Genomic DNA, 18920 nt, shown 5'->3' on the forward strand with positions numbered 1-18920 from the left:
TTCCATAATTACAGCCATAGTTCTGACCACGGCGTGAATTAATATACTGATTAAAACTCATTACTGCTATATGTTATACAGTCCTGGAAAAAAGTTTGGAATATTGTTTTCACTGATGATAGCATTTACCAGAAACATAGTTTTTGTGCACCTTACATTGAATGCACACATTCTTGTTTGGGTGGAAAATGTAGTGGATTATGTCCCCTTTCAGCTCATACACACCATTATTGCTTGTGTCACCTGAGCAAAATTACAGTTGGGACAAAGCATGACCATCCATTTCTCAGTGAAAAAGTCATGTACGCAGACATGATTATAATTTAACCTTGTAACTCTTATAAAAGCTCGGTTAAGGCATGCCAGTGCTCCAGAGTGTTTCCAACAATACTGCTGTGATCATGAGACGTCACCTGAGTGCTGCAGCCTGCAACCATATCGTTGGTATGAGCCTGGCTGGAGCAAAACAGAAGGACATTGCAGCAGCTCTTGGTGTCACTCAGGGAGCCGTCTCCAAAATCTTTAAGCGACACCTACAGACGGGTGTGCCGACGCCTAGACCGAGGTCTGGTCGGCCACGAAAGACCACTGAGAGAGAAGACAGGTATCTGGTGAGACTTTGCCGCAATGGCCGTACGAAGAGTTCCAACCAGATACGCGCTGACTGGATGAGATTTACCAATAGTCCTGTGTCAAGCCGCTTAGTGCGATCCAGACTGTTGACTGCTGGGTATTTGGTGAGGAGGCCTAAGAGGAAGCCTTTGCTACAGCGTCGACACCGCCAGGCACGCTTATCCTGGGCGCGGGAACACCTGAACTGGCAGGTGGGACACTGGCGACACGTGATATTCAGTGATGAGTCTCGTTTTGTCGTCTACCGGGAAGATGGCCGTGTGATGGTGCGTCGTCAGGCTCACGAGGCTCTGAACGAAGATTGCATCATGCCCAGAGGCCAAGGCGGGGGCGGTGGGGTCACCGTCTGGGGTGCTTTTCATAGCACTGGTAAATGCGACCTGCACGTCTTGGATGGACACATGAACCAGCACCAATATCAACGGATTCTGGAAACGATAATGCTTCATTTGCTCGGCAACAATTCAGGGCAAACTTTGTGTATCAGGACAACACCACGCCGCACCGGGCCGAACTGATACGGAATTTTCTGGAACAGGAGGGTGTTGAGCACATGCAGTGGCCAGCCATTTCACCGGATATGAGCCCAATTGAGAACTTGTGGGCGGAAGTTTCCCGTGGGTTGAATAACCTGGATGAAGCCCCAACGAACGTGACTGAACTAAGTCGTGCTGTGCTCACTTGCTGGAGAGATATACCGGAAGAAAATTTGACTTCCTTAGTTGCCAGTATGCCAAGACGTGTCCGCGCATTGTACAATGCGAGGGGTGGGCACACCAAGTACTAAATTAATTTTCTGTATTGTTAGTGTTTTGCATATTTAACTTACCAAGTATTGTAGACATATTTCCAATCGAATAAAAGATACAGCTCGTAATAAAATACATGGGTTTCACTGAATTTCTGTACTTGTTTGGGGCGCTTTCAGAATATCGTGAAAAACTCGTCTCCTATAACATTTAGAAATGTTTTGGTTTGAGAAAACTATTGATAATGCATCATAGAGACTAGTCCAAGTGAAACCAATCGACAGATTATTGACCTGAACGCAACGAACCACGCTCTTCGTGGAGATGGTGTGAAATTCACCAATATTCCAAACTTTTTTCCAGGACTGTATGTTACCCATTGCATTTGAGGATAAATTAACATCGTGTACACGTACATTCACAAACTGTTTTTTTTTCTTACTGGACTGACCACTTCAGTAAACCATTTACTAGACCTAGGTGACGGTGAAAAAAACGATTAACATATTAATTGTTATTTTGATGTTGTTTTCAAGGTTACTCTCAGCTAATGCTCATTGAAGGAATTATTGTTCATTGTTATGAAAAGATTAATGAATGGTAAAATTTATGAAATTACCTGTAGTGACATTTCCATAAATAGTGTGAAATCATTGGTTTTCCACTTAAAGCAGCACATTCGCTTCGGAGGCAGAATCCAGGTTCCATACAAGCTGTGTGAAAAACAGCTTTAATTTCACAAAGGAGTCGACATTCAAGGCACATATACACAAAATCATAGAAATTCATCACCTTTGAGTCTCTGCGTCGGCTACTGTCAGTCATTCACCGAACCCGATATAACGAAACAATTGCCCTGATAATACGGGTGGCATTGAAAGTTTGGTTTCTGAAGACTTGTATGTAACACTGCTGACAGCTAAAGCTGTGAAATCTTATCAAAAGCAACTGAAAGAAATCTTGTATTACTTTATTTAAGACTTCAAACTAAACACCATGTCACAAATGCAGTAGTTCAAGCCTTGGTTGATGAACTCAAAAGAATAATGAATTAAATCAGGAAATACTTTAGTCCACTCTGAAAAGTACATTGCTGAATAGAGGTGTATCAGAAGATAATATTAGTTCAGTTGTTAAGGAGACATTGTTCTTACAACGCATTACAGCCCAGACAAATATTTCAAAGAACAATTTCGACTTGTTACACCTGTTGAACCGTATCTTGGTCTTAATTTCTAAAAATAAAATTTTTTTTGGTCATTAATGTTAAAATTATCAAAACTCTGCAAGCCATATTCCATGATGAAACTGTCAAAAAACCAATATTTACACCCTTAAACCAGGCCGGAGAACAGTGATTTTCAAGACGACATAGATGGAAATGTTTTTAGGTCAATTGAGCTATTCAGGGAAGAATCATCATCTTTAAAAATTATTCTTTATCAAGATTCAGTTGAAGTTGTGAACCCATTAGGAAGTGTCAAAAAAGAAACATAAGACACTCGCCATATATTTCATTTTGGGGAAACCTGAGTTCATTTTGTGGTTCAGAAATCGACCCAGTTCAACAGGTTTTACTCTGCAAAGAATCAGACTTAGTTTGCTTTGGCCAGAGGAAATGTCTTAGGTCATAAATGATCTCAAGACACTGGAAACTGGAATATATATACCTGCACTCGGTTTAAGCAATGAAATACGTGGAACAGTGGTGTTAATTTCAGGCGATACTCTTGGAAGTCATTGTATTGACGTTTTTGTGGAAAACTTTAGCAGTGGCACATTACAAATGAAGATATTGCTTAGCAACCACAACAGAGTTGGAAGATTCTGACTCCTGTTTTCTTTGTAGGAAGCGTGGCATAAGTGCTTACAAAGAAGCAGTGATCAAAGTTCAGAGTGATCCACAACTTGACAGTTTTGAAGGGTGTGAAATTTGACTCTTTATTTAACAAGCTGAAATATTTTCATGTATGTAGTTCAGGCTTACCTCCTTGCTTAGCACATGATCTATTTGAAGGGGTTCTCCAGTGTTATCTGACATTATATTTTGCATACTTCATTTCCACAAAAACAGTGGTTCTCTTGGGAGCATTTCGAAGAAAAGTTCTCAACATTGAAACTGATGCGAGTGACAAACCAAATGTCAACGATTTGGAGAAGGGAGATAAAATAGGTGGCCAAGCTCAACAGATGTGGTGCTTTGCTCCGATTTACTCCCCTTGTGATCGGTGACATGGTAGAGGACACTTCTGATGCTCTCTGGGAAAACGTTATACTGCTACAGAAAATTGTACAGCTGGTTTTGTCACCTAGGATATCTAGGCAACAAGTTGCTCTTCTGAGAGTATACATAGAGCAGTATATAGAGGTTCGGTTATCACCGTTCAGGCCTCGACATAAGAGACAATCGAACCGGCCGATCACCTTTCGATCGTAAATTCAGGGGAACGAATTTCGATAACCATGTAAACTCCAGGGAACGATAATCTTGCACAAGGCGATAGTAGGTTAAGTTGGTTGTAATTGCATGGCAACATATGTTTTTTGAACATGTGCCGCAGTAGTAGTCACAAACAACTTAGGCAATTGGTATTTGAGGGGTTTTGTATCAGGTAGGAAATGCTGGGAAGCATAAAAGGGGTTTCCTAGAGCAGGTTCATGCTTGGTCAGGATTTTTGAAAACCTGATGAATGCCATAGAATGGTGTTTGAAGGATATAATGTGCTGAACGTGTCCTACGATGAGAGTTTAGTGGGAACTATGGAATTCATTCAGAGGTAAGAAATTACTTGTCAACTGCCTATGATTTCCTTTGGGATCTCTAAACCAAATAATTACACAGGAAAAGCGTATAAAAGAACATGTGTAAAAGAGCATGTTTCACATAAATATATCTATTATCACTGGTGTTATTCTCTTAGTGGTGACATTGTTGACGGTGCTATTTCCCCACTTGCCAATAATTAATGTGGCTACCTCCCTTGGAAGTTGAGGACACATGTGAGAAAGTTTTCTTGTCACTTCCTTATCCTGAAATTCAGTAGTTTCCCCAGCGATCACTGGTTTCCCACTCGTATAGCTACAATGTCATATATACTAGAGCACAAATCAGTGAGCAGTGAAGTTTCATTGGTAGATTACTGTAACTTGTACCCAGTTTCTGTGTTATTGCTGTGATGGCCGTGTGCTTCAAGTGATCCTGTAGTGAGTAAATGATCAACGGTTCAATCCCATTTCAGATCACACCTAGACATAATAAAAAAATTAGTACTTGATGCTTTTCGATTAGTAGATTAAGGATATATAATGCACTGGTTGGTGTGGAGTCCGGATAATATGACCAGATCATGTCTGATGACTTAATTTATGGCATGGTGCCTTGGTGAAGCAGCACTAATAGTATGTATGGTGGCATAAGACCACCCTATTAGAATTTAGAAGATCTGCTAGATTTTCATATTTAATTTTCATCTGAAGTATCAAGTTATACGCAGTAAATTTCATTCATAATGCGATCATTTTTTCTATCTCTTCTCAGATGTCTGGTGTATCTTAATCCATGGGAAGGGAGCAAGTCAGCCAAGAAAGGGCATGGTGTTCCAGCCAAGGTCTTGCATTTCACCAATTCACTCAATGCATTGGAGTGGAACATGTAGAATGTCAGATGTTACATATTTTATTCTATGGCTGCTTAACTGATGCTGAATGGTTGTATTTCAAGTATGTTAGATTTAATCTTTGTAACAGCAGCTTGAAAATACGGCATTTTTACTCCTGTTAAAAATGCATAAAAAGAAATGTTCAAAAATCTGGCTTGAGATGATAAGATGTGATTGATCTGGTTCCTACGTGCAAATAAATTAAGATGCGTTTCGGTCTAGAGGAATTATATCTTTCTTTTGCCTAACATCGTTTCATTTTGGAAGTCATTTCCTTGACTGATTTATTTTCATGTAAATTATACGGTTTGATGAATAATTTCGGGATCTGTTCATGAAATCGGGCAGCCTAATCAGTATTTTTTACAGCCCAGGTGTTTATCATCTTGTGCAGTGTGTCCACTCTTTGCATAGAATTGTATATAAAAAAAACACACCAGGCCATCAGATGGCCACTGAGCTTATGATTTTTACCTGCCCAAAATATTTCCGGATTGTCCTGGAATCGGGGTGTAGCGAGCCCTATGTGCATGACACAGGTGGCAAGAAAATGTACCCAGTGTCATCAGAGTGCTTCTTTGTGAAAACCTAAGAAAATGTAGGGTTGGCTGGTAGGGAATTCTTCTTTTTTTTTCTTTCTTCGTTTTTGGCTAAAGTACAAGATATGCTTTTTTGGTAATGTCAGTCAGATTACACCCAACAAAGAACCGCATAGTTTAAATTCCAGAAGTATTGTTCTCGGCCTATTGCACGCATAGATTGCATCAGGGGCTTAGGAAGCAATTTCAAAGTGTGGGGGTTGGAGGGGTGCGGTGTGGCGGTGGGGTGTTGTCGGCAAGAGTCCTAGCAAAAACGGCGAGGGTCCAGAAGCTCTGAAGGAGCTATATCGCCTTAGAGACAATTTGCCGTGTCTTAGACATGCCAACTGACGTGTTATTGACTATTTAAGCCTGCCTGAAAAAATTGAAATACACGTTTAGCTCAGTTGTTGACGCTTTTGCCTGGAAAACCACGGGTCAACAATGAACATTGTAACAATTTATTCAGATTTCAACACTGGTGGTAAACTTGCCGGCCTATTCGCACTGGCTTGCTTTCGATTGAAATCAATGTCATTCACATGTATACAAACACTTTTTGAGCAGGCCTTTGGCTCAGACGTGCGTCTGATTTAGGGGAATTGTCAGTAACGCGCCAAAGTGAGTGGTTACAACGGTTACTTATCTTTCCTTCACTGATGAATCTTGCAAACCGTCCTAAGTGAAGTGATCTTGGAATGACGATAAACCATAATGAAATAAATAACTCAATACCGATGAGTGCATATATTGTAGAAATATATCAATTATTCTGCTTTTGGGGCTGAATAGAACTGCAACGTCATCGCATTGAAACACAGTCACTAAATTAGAAAAAAAAGATTGTGTTTGGGGACAAATGAGTCCACTTTTCTGTCAAATTACACTCTAGATGATTTGCCCTTCCATGGGAGAATTGTATATATTAATACGTGCTACTTCTATGTGTGTACTGAAAGCTAAAACAAGCAAACCTACATAAACCTATGTAATTTTGGCACATTATCAGTTTGGAAAAACAGGTATATATAACTTCGTGACACTATATCAAAAAAGCAAAATCTTTGAGAAATAATCAAAATTCACAACCTTATGACAATTTCAGCCATGGTTGCATGGATGTAGAAAATACAAAACCGACGTTGCAGAAAAATTGTTATGACAAAAAGACCATTATTTCAGTACATGTGGCATGAACATTTGTACCTCAAAAAACGCTAAGTAACTCTCATAAAAGAGAGGAAAACTATAAAATGAACTATATGTCAAACTCCATGAAAAATGTCCAGGTGGTTGGATTTATTTTAAAGTTAAACTCGACGAAGTTTGTCAGGCGGCTCCATTTCAATCGGCTGACGAGTCCCATCTAAGAGAGCTAACTCATAAACATAAAAAAAAAAATGGGAAATTTGCAGTTTACCATTTTTAGTTCCCCGAGAAAATATATTTGCAATAGTGTGATGTTTTATTCGGCGAAGGGGCCTGTCTGTGTTATCAGTATGTATATAATTTCCCGAACCTGAAAAGTGTGTGTGTGTGTGTGGGGGGGGGGGGGGGGGGGGAGATATGCATGGTCCCCATGGCTTCCCCGTTTCCTAAGCCCCTGTGCATGCATAGATTGCACTCACTCACCATTCTTCTACACACCTCTATATATCAGCTAGATCACTGATGTATTTATGGTACCTTAGCACGTGATCGTAGTTCACCGCTTTGACATTGCATTTATGAAATGGACAGTGTTGTGCCATTCCAGTTCACTTATCACAAGAACATAGACATAATCCATTAATTTTGGTATTAAAACTTGACTGTGGAATATTCCATTTTTTATTTGTCATATATCAGTGGAATGGAAAGCATTTATTCTGCGATATAATTCTTTATAATAGAAAAGAATTGGTTTTGTTCTTGCATTTTATGTTCACGCTTTTAAAAAATTAACTGTTCTGTACATGTAGTTGGTTTCCAGCATTTGTGAACGTGTTTGGATATTATTGATGAACATTTGACGTTTTAGCACACATTAAGCTTCAAAGTTAACGTAATTCAGTTATCAACAGAAAGGATAGTCGCTGTTGGTCTATAAATTAATCAGTATTAAAGCAGACTGATTTGAGGGTTTAGGTACAAGACGAGTGATATTGTACATGTGACTCTTACGTACATGCCCAGATTTTGTTTGAGTGTTTTCCGTTAATTGTTAATAAATTCTTATCAGTATAAATCCCTGTGTTGTTTTTATCTTGCAGAACTTGTGTGTACATGACGTAAAATATGTCTTGATGTTTAAGGCAGGTTTAAGGCACATCACAAGGAATACAGATCCTGCTTGGATTATTTGTGGTTTAAACTATGGCTCTTGTAATTTCACAACAAAAGTAGCCTTCCACCTTCATCAGAACAACGTAATTTGACCCCAGTTACCGATTTTGAAGAACACTACACATTACAATGGGGCTCTCACAGTACTTAATGCCCTGTGGATTTACACCTTTGGAGTGTTCTTTAACAGAAGAAGTAGGTGTTCATTTAATGGATATCTGCTGTGATTTAACTTCTACTTTGTACATTTTATCCAAATATACCCTGTAAATTTACGCCATGATGACGAGACTAGTGACAGTCCTTTCACATCTAAACCTCCTGCAAATCTGCAGCAGTGCAATTTTTACACCCAAGAATATTGTAGGTAATGAAACAGTTAAAAACAAATGTGGTTTTACGTGGCCGAAAACTATCAAATTATAACACGCGACTTTAGCAGGTGAAGCCCTGTATTCGAACACCTTTATCACCTTTATCAGTATTTATCACATTAAATTAACATATGAATTAGTTACAAATAAACTATGTTGCCAGTAGGCTCGGGTCTTGTACTTCACATTTTGGTGGGGGGTTTTTACAGGTATTTTTATTGTATATGTACAAATACCTGAAGTATATTTACATCTACTCACTACTGTAAATATGCAGCGAAAATCACAGGTCTCAAAGTTGCCAGCACTTTTTTCTGTAAAATTACATTATCTTTTTTCACAGTGTGTATAACAAAAAAGTCAAACAAAGTAGGCCTAGTCTGCGTTATCATGTAACATTTGCCTTTATTCCCAGACCAAAAACCAGACTTTGTATAACTGACTTCATATATATGCCCTCACAAATAAAACAATTTCATTGGTTGAACAACATGAAGACATCTGCTCGGTGGATATAAATAAAATCGCTGTATGGATCAGCAAGCTGTACATATAGGCCTACCGCCATATGTTCATTGCATAAGTGATTCACATGAGTAGTTTTAACATGCCTCTGAGGCCTGAGGTTTATTTGCACGTATACCTCACTTTTTATCTTCAGTTAGATATTCGAGATTACATATTTCCGGACCGTGGACAACTGCCACTCTGAAAGAAAGCTTTTTGTGTTCTGGGTTTGCAGTGTAGTTTTTACTCTACTCGAGTCAAACAGAATGTCAAATTTACCTGCAGTTAAAACTGAATTACTGGAGGCAAATGCATGTGAACAGCACCTGATAAAACCAATAGCCGGCTTAGTTGCGGAGTGGAGTACCGGTGGTATGACTGGGGTATATCAAACTCTCATTTCGAGAAAACGCAGCCTCGCCAATGCTTTGCTCGCAATGAAAGTTACACCTCACTCCGATAACCTGATATTTCATATGGAGAATCCACTTGAAATTTGTATGCCCACAGTTGTTATTTTTTAAGATTTTATCGTGCTTGTATATAGCATCACAGTTTAAGCTTAGAAGTTTATGTAGTTGTAGTGAGTGAGTGAGTGAGTGCTTGGGGTTTAACGTCGTACTCTTATGTAGTTGTAATTGAAATACAGGCTAAACTTTGATTTAGACTTATGTGGCACACAACCAGCTCTGCCTTGCATGGTCAGCTAAACTGACCAGCACAACCCAAATAGCAACCCTATATAACCCTAATTCCCCAGGGAGCCCAACCACCAAACCAAGCCATTAGGCCCTGGGGAGCTAAACAGGTGCCAAATCGATAGGTACACCTACTGCCTTGATAATTCACACTTTGAAGATGACATCAACAGCTGCATATGCATAGCCATGCTGTTAAAAATTCTCTACATGAAAATATGTCTATGACACCGTCACTGGAATCAGGCAGTAAATACAGTTATCCATCCTTCCAGTAGTGTTCGTAAGCATGTTTAGGACAGGTGTTTTGTAATAGCACTTACACATGCAGCACAAGAACTAAAGTTTGAAGTCAACAGTTAAAATATATTCTTGAACATCTTAATCTTGAGTCCTGATACATACATACATACATACATACATAAAGCTTAAACTTTAAAGTTTAGAAATAATTTACACTAATAAACTCATTTTTGAAAAATATTTCGGACAGTACACCAGCATCAATACCAACCACCATTATTCTACATAAATTTATAACATCTTTACAGACCTCTTCGGTTGGCCTTAATGGCCTGGAAGTGGTGAGACGCGGGAAACATTTACAGCAAATGTACCACCATAAACATGCATATTACAAGAATGTATGTAGAGAAAAAAATTGTAAGGTGTCAACAGAACTAAGTGACAGAACAATTTTCATTATTAAACCAAGCATGACTTAATTTGTGATTTTATCAAAGGTGAGGTAAAACTCCTTTCTTTGCTGCAAAACAGCTGATAGAATACAGTAGTCCTAAAGCAAGGTTCAGCTTAGCTACATTCTGGGGAAGATACATCATCTTATGTTCACGAAACAATCGCTCAGCCTCGAATGCTTTGGGGACAGACACCACAGGCAGAAACATCCAAGCTGAGTAATACATACCCATCAAAACAAAACAGATGTAAGGCACAAACAACAGCAGCACAAAGACAATGTATGATAAAGTCGGGCCGATCAAGATGGCAAATGTGATGATTCCTGCCTCTCTATCTGTGTCCATATCCCGACTGTTATTGGCATGAAGAACTGCTTCTGTGTTCAGAGCTAGAGGAATGGCGTAAATCAGTGGCACGAGCGACAACTCCCCAGCTTGTGCCAAGTATGAGAACATCACAGTCAGTGGTCCAAATGTGAGAAATATAGCGATGTCTCCCAAAGCAATGTACTTTAACCCCAAGCCGCCCGTATAGAGAAAGCTGCTGGACATTCCGCCTAAATACAACAAAGCACAGTGTTCAAACTTTGACGGCGACATCCAAGTGAGAAGTAGAAATCCAACACATCCCATAACATAAAAGAATGCTCCAAATTTGGCGACATCATTAGGGTGCAGTATCCTATCTATCAATGTTCGGTCGTCGCTCTTCTTGGTATCAACGCCTTTGCAGAAGTCAAAATATGTGTTCATCAGATTGCCTGCGGCATGTAATGACAGTATGGTAAGACATGTGCTCAAATACAGACTGATGCTGAATTCACCTACAGTTTTGTGGGCCAGTACAAATCCCAAAGTCATTGGTGTGAAACTGGCTGGCAAAGACCAAGGTCGAAGAGCGTCGAAATAAATTTTCATTCTGGACGGAGGAACGGAAACCGCCTGATGACTGTTATCACTGTCAGAGGCATAACTACTGTGCCTAGGTTTCATATAGGAACCACTGGGCGCAGGCTGAGTTGTTCTAACACAAATCCGCTTAGACTTATTCACTGTTTACAAGTCTTTTCAATCCGTCCTCGCCCTAACATAACGTGACCGACAGTCTGCTGCACGCTCCTAAACTGCTTTTTTGTAATCTGTATCCTTCAGGCAAGACAACAGCATACACTTTACAAAAAGTGTATTTTGGTGAAAGGACGCTATTTTATCCTGCTAACTATGCATGTATGCTTTAACGGCTATGCGCTTCACCTGGGTAGTTTTCGCGTACCCTTAAGGCTTGGCACGTAGCCTTCACTTTTTAACTTGAAGTAGATATTGAAGACAACGTACAATCGGCCTGAGGGCATGCAAATATACATTGCTCTCATAACTAAATGTTTTAAGTTCTTCATTTACCCAGATCAACTTTCAGCTCAAAGACGTTCAGAAATAAAGTCAAAGTCTGAATTACTATAGACAAAATAAATGTGAATAGCATCAACTCTATACTATAGTCTGCTGTTTAAGTTGATTGAATCATCTTCCTTTGTATAATGTCTTATGCTTTAAGGGATTATATGGAGATTAGAACAGCACAATAAAATATATACACGTATACTATAAAGCAAATGTGTACCGTTTTGTACACGTTTGTGTACCTCGCAAACAAGATGTATTTCACAGGTACCCAATTTGGTACACATTTGAAGTGCAGGTACATAAAGGTGATGTAGCAAGGTACAGATTAATGTGCCTGTGCCAAATGTGTTAATGTGTACCTGTTGTACACTTTCTGTGTATATTTACAAAATTGCTTTTAGTGAGCAAGCGTAAACTTAAACACTGATAGGTAACTGAATCTATATAGGTTATTAATTTGGCGCTGATCAATATACAGAGTACAAATTTACATTTTCAACGGAGCTTAATAACATTGCTAAATAAGAGAGCGTACTGCCGAAAAGAGCTGACAAATTTTGACCAAAGGCTAAAATAGCCTGGATCCCGGAGTGAGTCCGCGATACTACCAGGCCATGTACCTCTAATTCAAACCAGTTTTTAAGTTATTTCATTCGCAAGTGTTTCAATGTGTGTTTATTTATTTATTTACTTATTTGATTAGTGCTTTACACCCTACTCAAGACTATTTCACTTCTAAGACGGCGGCAAGCATTATGGTGGGATGAAACCTGGCAGAGCCTCAGGGAAACTCACGACCATCCGCAGGCCTTCCCACGCTGAAATTGAACTCACAGCGACCGCATCAATGCTCCTGTTTCACTGCGCGGCACTGGCGAGCTAATCCGCTCCCCCACGGAAGTGCCCCCAATTGTTTCAATGATTGCACATGACAGTATGTTATTAATATATCAGTAATTATTGATTTATTTATTTGATTGGTGTTTTACGCTGTACTCAAGAACATTTCACTTATACGATGGCGGCCAGGGAGGAAACCGGGCAGAGCTCGGGGGGAAATTTTTCGGGGGAAACCCACAACCATCCGCAGGTTGATGGCAAACCTTCCCACGTACGGCTGGAGAGGAAGGCAGCATGAGCTGGACTTGAACTCACAGTGACCGCATTGGTGAGAGGCTTCTGGGTCATTACGCTGCGCTAGCGCGCTAACCGAGCCACATAGGCTCCTCAAGAATTATTGCGATAACGATATCAACTATGTACAAAGTGAACTGACAGTAACATCATTATATATATTAACATCATACATGTCTAATATCCACAGGTTTTACCTTAAAAATGTGGATATAGTGAAAACCAAATCAGAAATGTGAGTGGCAACAATATTTTTAATTAGGTGAACAGACGTTCTTTATCAGTTGACACACAGACAAATCTTAATCTGCTTGTAAGAAACTAGAGTTTACAAACTACGCCTACAAAGTAAAGTTTTTGCACTGTGCCTGATATGGTTCAAAATTAAATACATACATAACGGACCACGTGTATATGGATTCACTCAAGTATGGTATTTCACTCAAATCACACTGAAATGGGACTTTAATTTAAGTTTGATTGGCAAAACAATTCTTCTGAAATTCAGTTCATCATAAACTGACACTTCCTATGTGGTATCACTAATCAAGAGAGGATGTAACAACCTGTCAAGCACACACACCTCACAACATGCACACAATTCACCACACATCAACAAACCTACTCTGCATCCCAGACACAATACTAGCCACATTACTTAGTGTTATCACTGCATATGATATTATACCGTCAGCTCAAATGACCTGTACATTTTTAATAGTCAGAGCCAAAAACAACAACTCAATAACCATAAGTCCCCAGGTAGTCCAACCATCAAACCCAGTTCTTGGTTTCAGGTGAGCCGAGTAGATACAAAATCAAACTGCACCTACATGTACAGTACTGTAATTTATTTGATTTAATTGATTTATTTGCCTGGTGTTTTATGGCACACTGACGAATATTTTACTTATATGGCAGTGGCCAGCATTATGGTGGCCCACAAGCTGCTGGCAGACCTCCCCACTTACGACCAGAGAGGAAGCCAGCATGAGCTGAAATTGAAGCTCCTTGGTCATTGTGCTGCGCTGGCATGCTATCACACATGTATACACCTTCGTGTAGCATGGCCATATTAAAAATTTATTTCACGTAATCAGATTCTATCCAAAAAAATTTTGCACTGAAGGCAAACAGCTCTGAAAATGAAAAAAAATGTTAAGGTTTCTGAAGGGAAGTTCACCAAAAACTTCACTTGGGTCTTTTTGATGGACAGGTACTGTAAGGTTCCAAGAAACAAACATTTTTTAAAGATGGCCTCCGTACCATGTCTAGACATAATTATAAAATGATTTACACATACAGTACAAGAACTGATGTTTAAAGTCAGGTGAGTGTCATATACCTGAACGTATCTTATGAAAATGAAACTGTTACGTGTACAAATTATTTGCATCAATAAACTCTTCATTAAATACATTTTGTGACAAACTACAAATTATATCTATTATCATTATTCTACAAGCATGTATACATGCAATATAAATTAGAAATCAAACTAATCAGTGTAATCATAGCATGATTTGTTTATAAATAACTGCAAAGTACATTTATCAGGTTGTTGGATGACGATCATAGATCCTTTTGTTACGCGCAGTTGTTCTGAACTGAACATGCTCTACTTTTCTGCAACTTAAAGCATCCAGTAGTATCCAGAATTCCAGGTTCATCCACCAGTTAATCAGAGTTTGCACATTGTTGCGATGCTTCACATGCAACCGGTCACATCACTGTCACGTTGCCACACCAGAGATGGCAGATGTCATCTCATCATGAAGTTGGCATGTGCGCGAACACACTGAATCTGGCTAGCCACCACCTGATGCTCACAAACACACGGCTTTCTTGAAATTTTTGACATTAAAGTGTTACGGATACTTCTCCTTTGCCAAGTGAGAGCCAGAAACTTAGGATCTCCAGTCAACCTATGCCTAGCTTAAGGGCAGAGAATACCCATCAATAACTGATCCAAAACAGTTATCCACATATATATAACATTATTACAGCCAATATGTATTCAACAATTGACTAATAAACGATCTCTAACAAGCGATCTACAACAAGAGATAATTTTACATAATAATAAATGACTCAGCCATGAATTGATACTATTTTTGACTGTAAAATGCAAATTTTACAACAAATTTACAACCAACCAAGATTACAATATTACAACAATGCATACAGATAAAGAATTTGTAACACATCAACAAAACATATTGGAGATTTTACACATAACAATTTTCATTAATCCAGCATTAATTATATAAACTGTGATTTTATCAAAGGTGAGGTAAAACTCCTTTCTTTGCTGCAAAACAGCTGATAGTATATAGAACTCCTAAAGCAAGGTTCAGCTTGGCGACATGCTGAGGCAGATGCCTCATCTTATGTTCACGAAACAATCGCTCAGCCTCGAATGCTTTTGGAATAGAAACCACAGGCAGAAACATCCAAGCTGAACAATGCACACCCATCAAAACAAAACAGATGTAAGGCACAAACAACAGCAGCACAAAGACAATGTATGATAAAGTCGGGCCGATCAAGATGGCAAATGTGATGATTCCTGCCTCTCTATCTGTGTCCATATCCCGACTATTATTGGCATGAAGAACTGCTTCTGTGTTCAGAGCTAGAGGAATGGCGTAAATCAGTGGCACGAATGACAACTCCCCAGCTTGTGCCAAGTATGAGAACATCACAGTCAGTGGTCCAAATGTGAGAAATATAGCGATGTCTCCCAAAGCAATGTACTTTAACCCCAAACCACCTGTATAGAGAAAGCTGCTGGACAGCCCACCGAAATACAGCAAAGCACCATGCTCAAGCTTTGACGGCGACATCCAAGTGAGAAGTAGAAATCCAACACATCCCATAACATAAAAGAATGCTCCAAATTTGGCGACATCATTTGGGTGCAGTATCCTATCTACCAGTGTTCTGTCGTCGCTCTTCTTGCTATCTACACCTTTGCAAAAGTCAAAATATGTGTTCACAAGATTTCCAGCAGCGTGCACTGATAGCGCCGTGAGGCATGTGATTACATACAGACAGATGCTGAATTCACCAACAGTTTTGTGGGCCAGTACAAATCCGAGAGAAACAGGAGTGAAACTGGCAGATAAAGACCAAGGACGAAGAGCGACCAAATACTTTTTCAATCTGGACGGTGGGGCATAAACCAATTGTGACTGAGGGATGTTGTCACGGTCAGGCATATCCGAGCCATAGCCATTGTGCTCAGGTTCGTGCACGTGAAATCCACCGGACGCGGTCTGTGTTGATTTAACAGACATCTGTTTGGGTTTTAGTCGTCCGTTACTTATCCTTGCCGATCTGTCTTTCAGTTTCATCGTCTGCTCAGCGAATTTTACCCGAGATCTCGTAACTTGGGATACAAGGCCGTTTTTCATTTGGTCAACAACTGTAACATTGCCGTTCACGACACTCTTCTTAAACACCCCATTCCGTCCAGCGGTTTCCATGGTAGCCATAGACATAATTTTGTCACCATCCAACCATCACAGGACAAATTTCCTGACCTCCTCAGATCACAAGTTTACAGCGTGTAGGCCTACAACTGACGACACATCGTCACAATTTTCATCGTTCACCTCCATGCACTCGTAATTTGCTCGTTTTACTTATAACACGTAAACTTCACAGAAAAGGTACGAGACCAACCGGAAGCTGTTCTCCACGACTTGGGATCGGACGCTGGCAGTGATTACCAAATCGTGGAGAGACCATCAGTGCTTCACAAGTCACAGGAAACTTGTCGTCTTAATAATTTTATGAATTCTTGTTACATTGTTAGCCTATGTGCATGTTACTGCAATGTTGTTTTTTTCTTTTCATTCACCTAATGGCGTATCCCAAAGCTAAGCTGGACGTTCCTACCGTAACTCTCAGCTTCGGTCATACAGACTTCCACGCCGACAGTTTCTTTAACAAAAACGGCTCGAACCCGACCTTATTTTTGCTGTCCACCAATTGCCTAAAACGACCGAAATGTAATATGTCAAAGCCAGCATTGGTAAACCATCTTTCAACAGTTATCCAGTCGTTTAAAGTTTCGAATCGGACAACTCAAATCATCGTCTGCCATGTTTGGAATTTTTGTTTTCTTCTTCGGGCAGGGTGATGGGCTGCGAAAATTTTGTCTTACCCAGCAGGCATGAATGTTGGGTGGAATGGAAAAAAAGAAAAAGCGCTTCATCCATACAGAAGAAAACCATCTGTAGATTCATTAAAAAAAACTACTTATGAAGTAAAATTACTGTGCCCAAGTTAACTACTTCCGTCACAGGCCTTGGGTATAACACATTATATTATTATTCTAGCTACACTGTTCAATTTAATCTTATGTTTACTTAGGTTTCTCATAAAGGTTCATTTTTCATACAGGCTTACAGAATGAAATATATACCTTTAAGAATTCAAACAAAAGCTATATATGATGATGAAAAGTTGACTACAAAAAAATCTTAAATCAGCAACTTTGTGTAATTTCTCAACTTTTTTTTCTTCAAAAAAAATCACACTAAACGTCTATCTGGGTAAGAATATTGGTAGGGGCACTAATATTGAAGATAATACTGGGACTATGTTTTTGTTTGATTCTGGTTGAGTATAGCAGGATTGTAATAGCAGTATATGAGAACTGTGGTCTAGCTGTTTACAATACACACGACTGCTAGCTTTCTCCACCATTTTGGAATTTTAGAAGCTCAACCCAAACTATATCCCCATGCGTTTCATATAGCCACATTAAAATTTATACCAGTACTGTTTGTACAAAAAATTCATATATCTATAAAGCACTACAGATGTAAGCCTGCATCCCAACAATTAGTTTTAATGCTGCCCCTCCCCTTAAATGATGTATTTCAAAGCATACCGGTACGTGAATTGTTGCTCAAAGGTTGCGTCACAGTGCAGTCTATGGTGGAAATGTCGTGAAATTATTCAGGGTTGTCTTTGGGAGCACGTCCACCTTCTTCCAACAGGAGGATCACTTTAATAGATTAATGGTACTGTATATAACCTTTTGCTCAGCACCAGGTTATTTCAGGTTTTAACTATGTATATATGAAAGATTAAGTGACTGGTGTTTTACAATAAAGAAAAGGCCATGAGTGGAAGAATGCAGAGTGCCCTGAGTGAGCTCAAGGTGTACACCCTATTGCTGGAAGGCAAGTGATCGCTGCAAACTTCACACCTGATGACCTTTGTGGAATACTTCTTTCCAGTGCTGCAGCATCGGTAATTCTCTGTCTTAGAACATAGTCATTTCTTTGATAGGTATTGCCATACTCAAGAATGTATATCAGAGGACAGTTTTACGGGTGGAGAAAAAGTACCCTGAGTAAACCCCCGCCCTTTGCCACCTGCCGAGCAAACCTGCTAAGTTGTAGTTAACACAATAAAAGAGCTGGATTTGAACACACAGCCTCACTGGTGAAGAGCCTGGTGGTCCAGTAAACCAACCATCTGAGCCAGCAAGACCCCAATAAATGAATAACTTAATACATGTTATTCTTCTATATACAACCTCAATATATACTTTATTGACTTACATACAATTTCATACACATACTAGTACACCAGATTTGCCACCATTCAGAATTACCTCAAACATGTGATGGTTTGTACAGATCTTCAAGTTCAACTACAAACAAACACTGAACCATTTTTCAATTCACTAAGCAAAGACCTTAAATCGGCTGATTATTAAAACCAAATACAACAAAAGGCAATAAATCTTTTTCTTTGATGAAGATAGTAATCATTCCAAAAATATGATTGAAACAAACCCTGATATAAATTATGACTTATTAATCAACTCTTGACTTGTTGGATATATCAATCAAGTAATTTGGTGCTATCTTTGGTTAGAAATTAATCACAGGCAGTTTGCAACTTTTGAAAGTCATGAACTACAGACAACAAAGCCATCTTTGGAAAACACCAACAGTTTTTCCCCTTCTCTTTTTTAAAAATGTATCATTTGGAAGTTTAATGCTTGCTGATTAAGGTCTTAGGCTGGGGTCTCCATGGTTCAGTTCGCTAATGGCAACAGTAATGGGGAAACAGTTTTAAAACTTACATCTGAAAAAAAAAAAATAGAGAAATTTCATAACATAAGTATGCGC

The 18920-nt window shown here is 39.3% G+C and overlaps 3 protein-coding genes across 3 annotated transcripts; 1 reads left to right on the forward strand and 2 right to left on the reverse strand.

Annotated features, from left to right (window-relative positions):
- The first annotated feature begins 359 nt into the window (after window positions 1-359).
- On the forward strand, window positions 360-3319 carry LOC135475749 (uncharacterized). Its single transcript, XM_064755685.1, has 4 exons — window positions 360-611; window positions 825-1002; window positions 1919-1982; window positions 3232-3319. The coding sequence occupies exons 1-4, from the start codon at window positions 360-362 to the stop codon at window positions 3317-3319; spliced, it is 582 nt and encodes a 193-aa protein (XP_064611755.1).
- Window positions 3320-10260: 6941 nt separating this feature from the next.
- Window positions 10261-11217, reverse strand: LOC135475750 (ubiA prenyltransferase domain-containing protein 1-like). Its single transcript, XM_064755686.1, has one exon. The coding sequence runs from the start codon at window positions 11215-11217 to the stop codon at window positions 10261-10263; it is 957 nt and encodes a 318-aa protein (XP_064611756.1).
- Window positions 11218-13832: 2615 nt separating this feature from the next.
- Window positions 13833-16371, reverse strand: LOC135475133 (ubiA prenyltransferase domain-containing protein 1-like). Its single transcript, XM_064754894.1, has one exon. The coding sequence runs from the start codon at window positions 16263-16265 to the stop codon at window positions 15045-15047; it is 1221 nt and encodes a 406-aa protein (XP_064610964.1). The 5' UTR covers window positions 16266-16371; the 3' UTR covers window positions 13833-15044.
- Window positions 16372-18920: the final 2549 nt, after the last annotated feature.

The sequence above is a fragment of the Liolophura sinensis genome, chromosome 9 (assembly GCF_032854445.1).
Source record: "Liolophura sinensis isolate JHLJ2023 chromosome 9, CUHK_Ljap_v2, whole genome shotgun sequence".
In the NCBI taxonomy this organism is placed as follows: domain Eukaryota; kingdom Metazoa; phylum Mollusca; class Polyplacophora; order Chitonida; family Chitonidae; genus Liolophura; species Liolophura sinensis.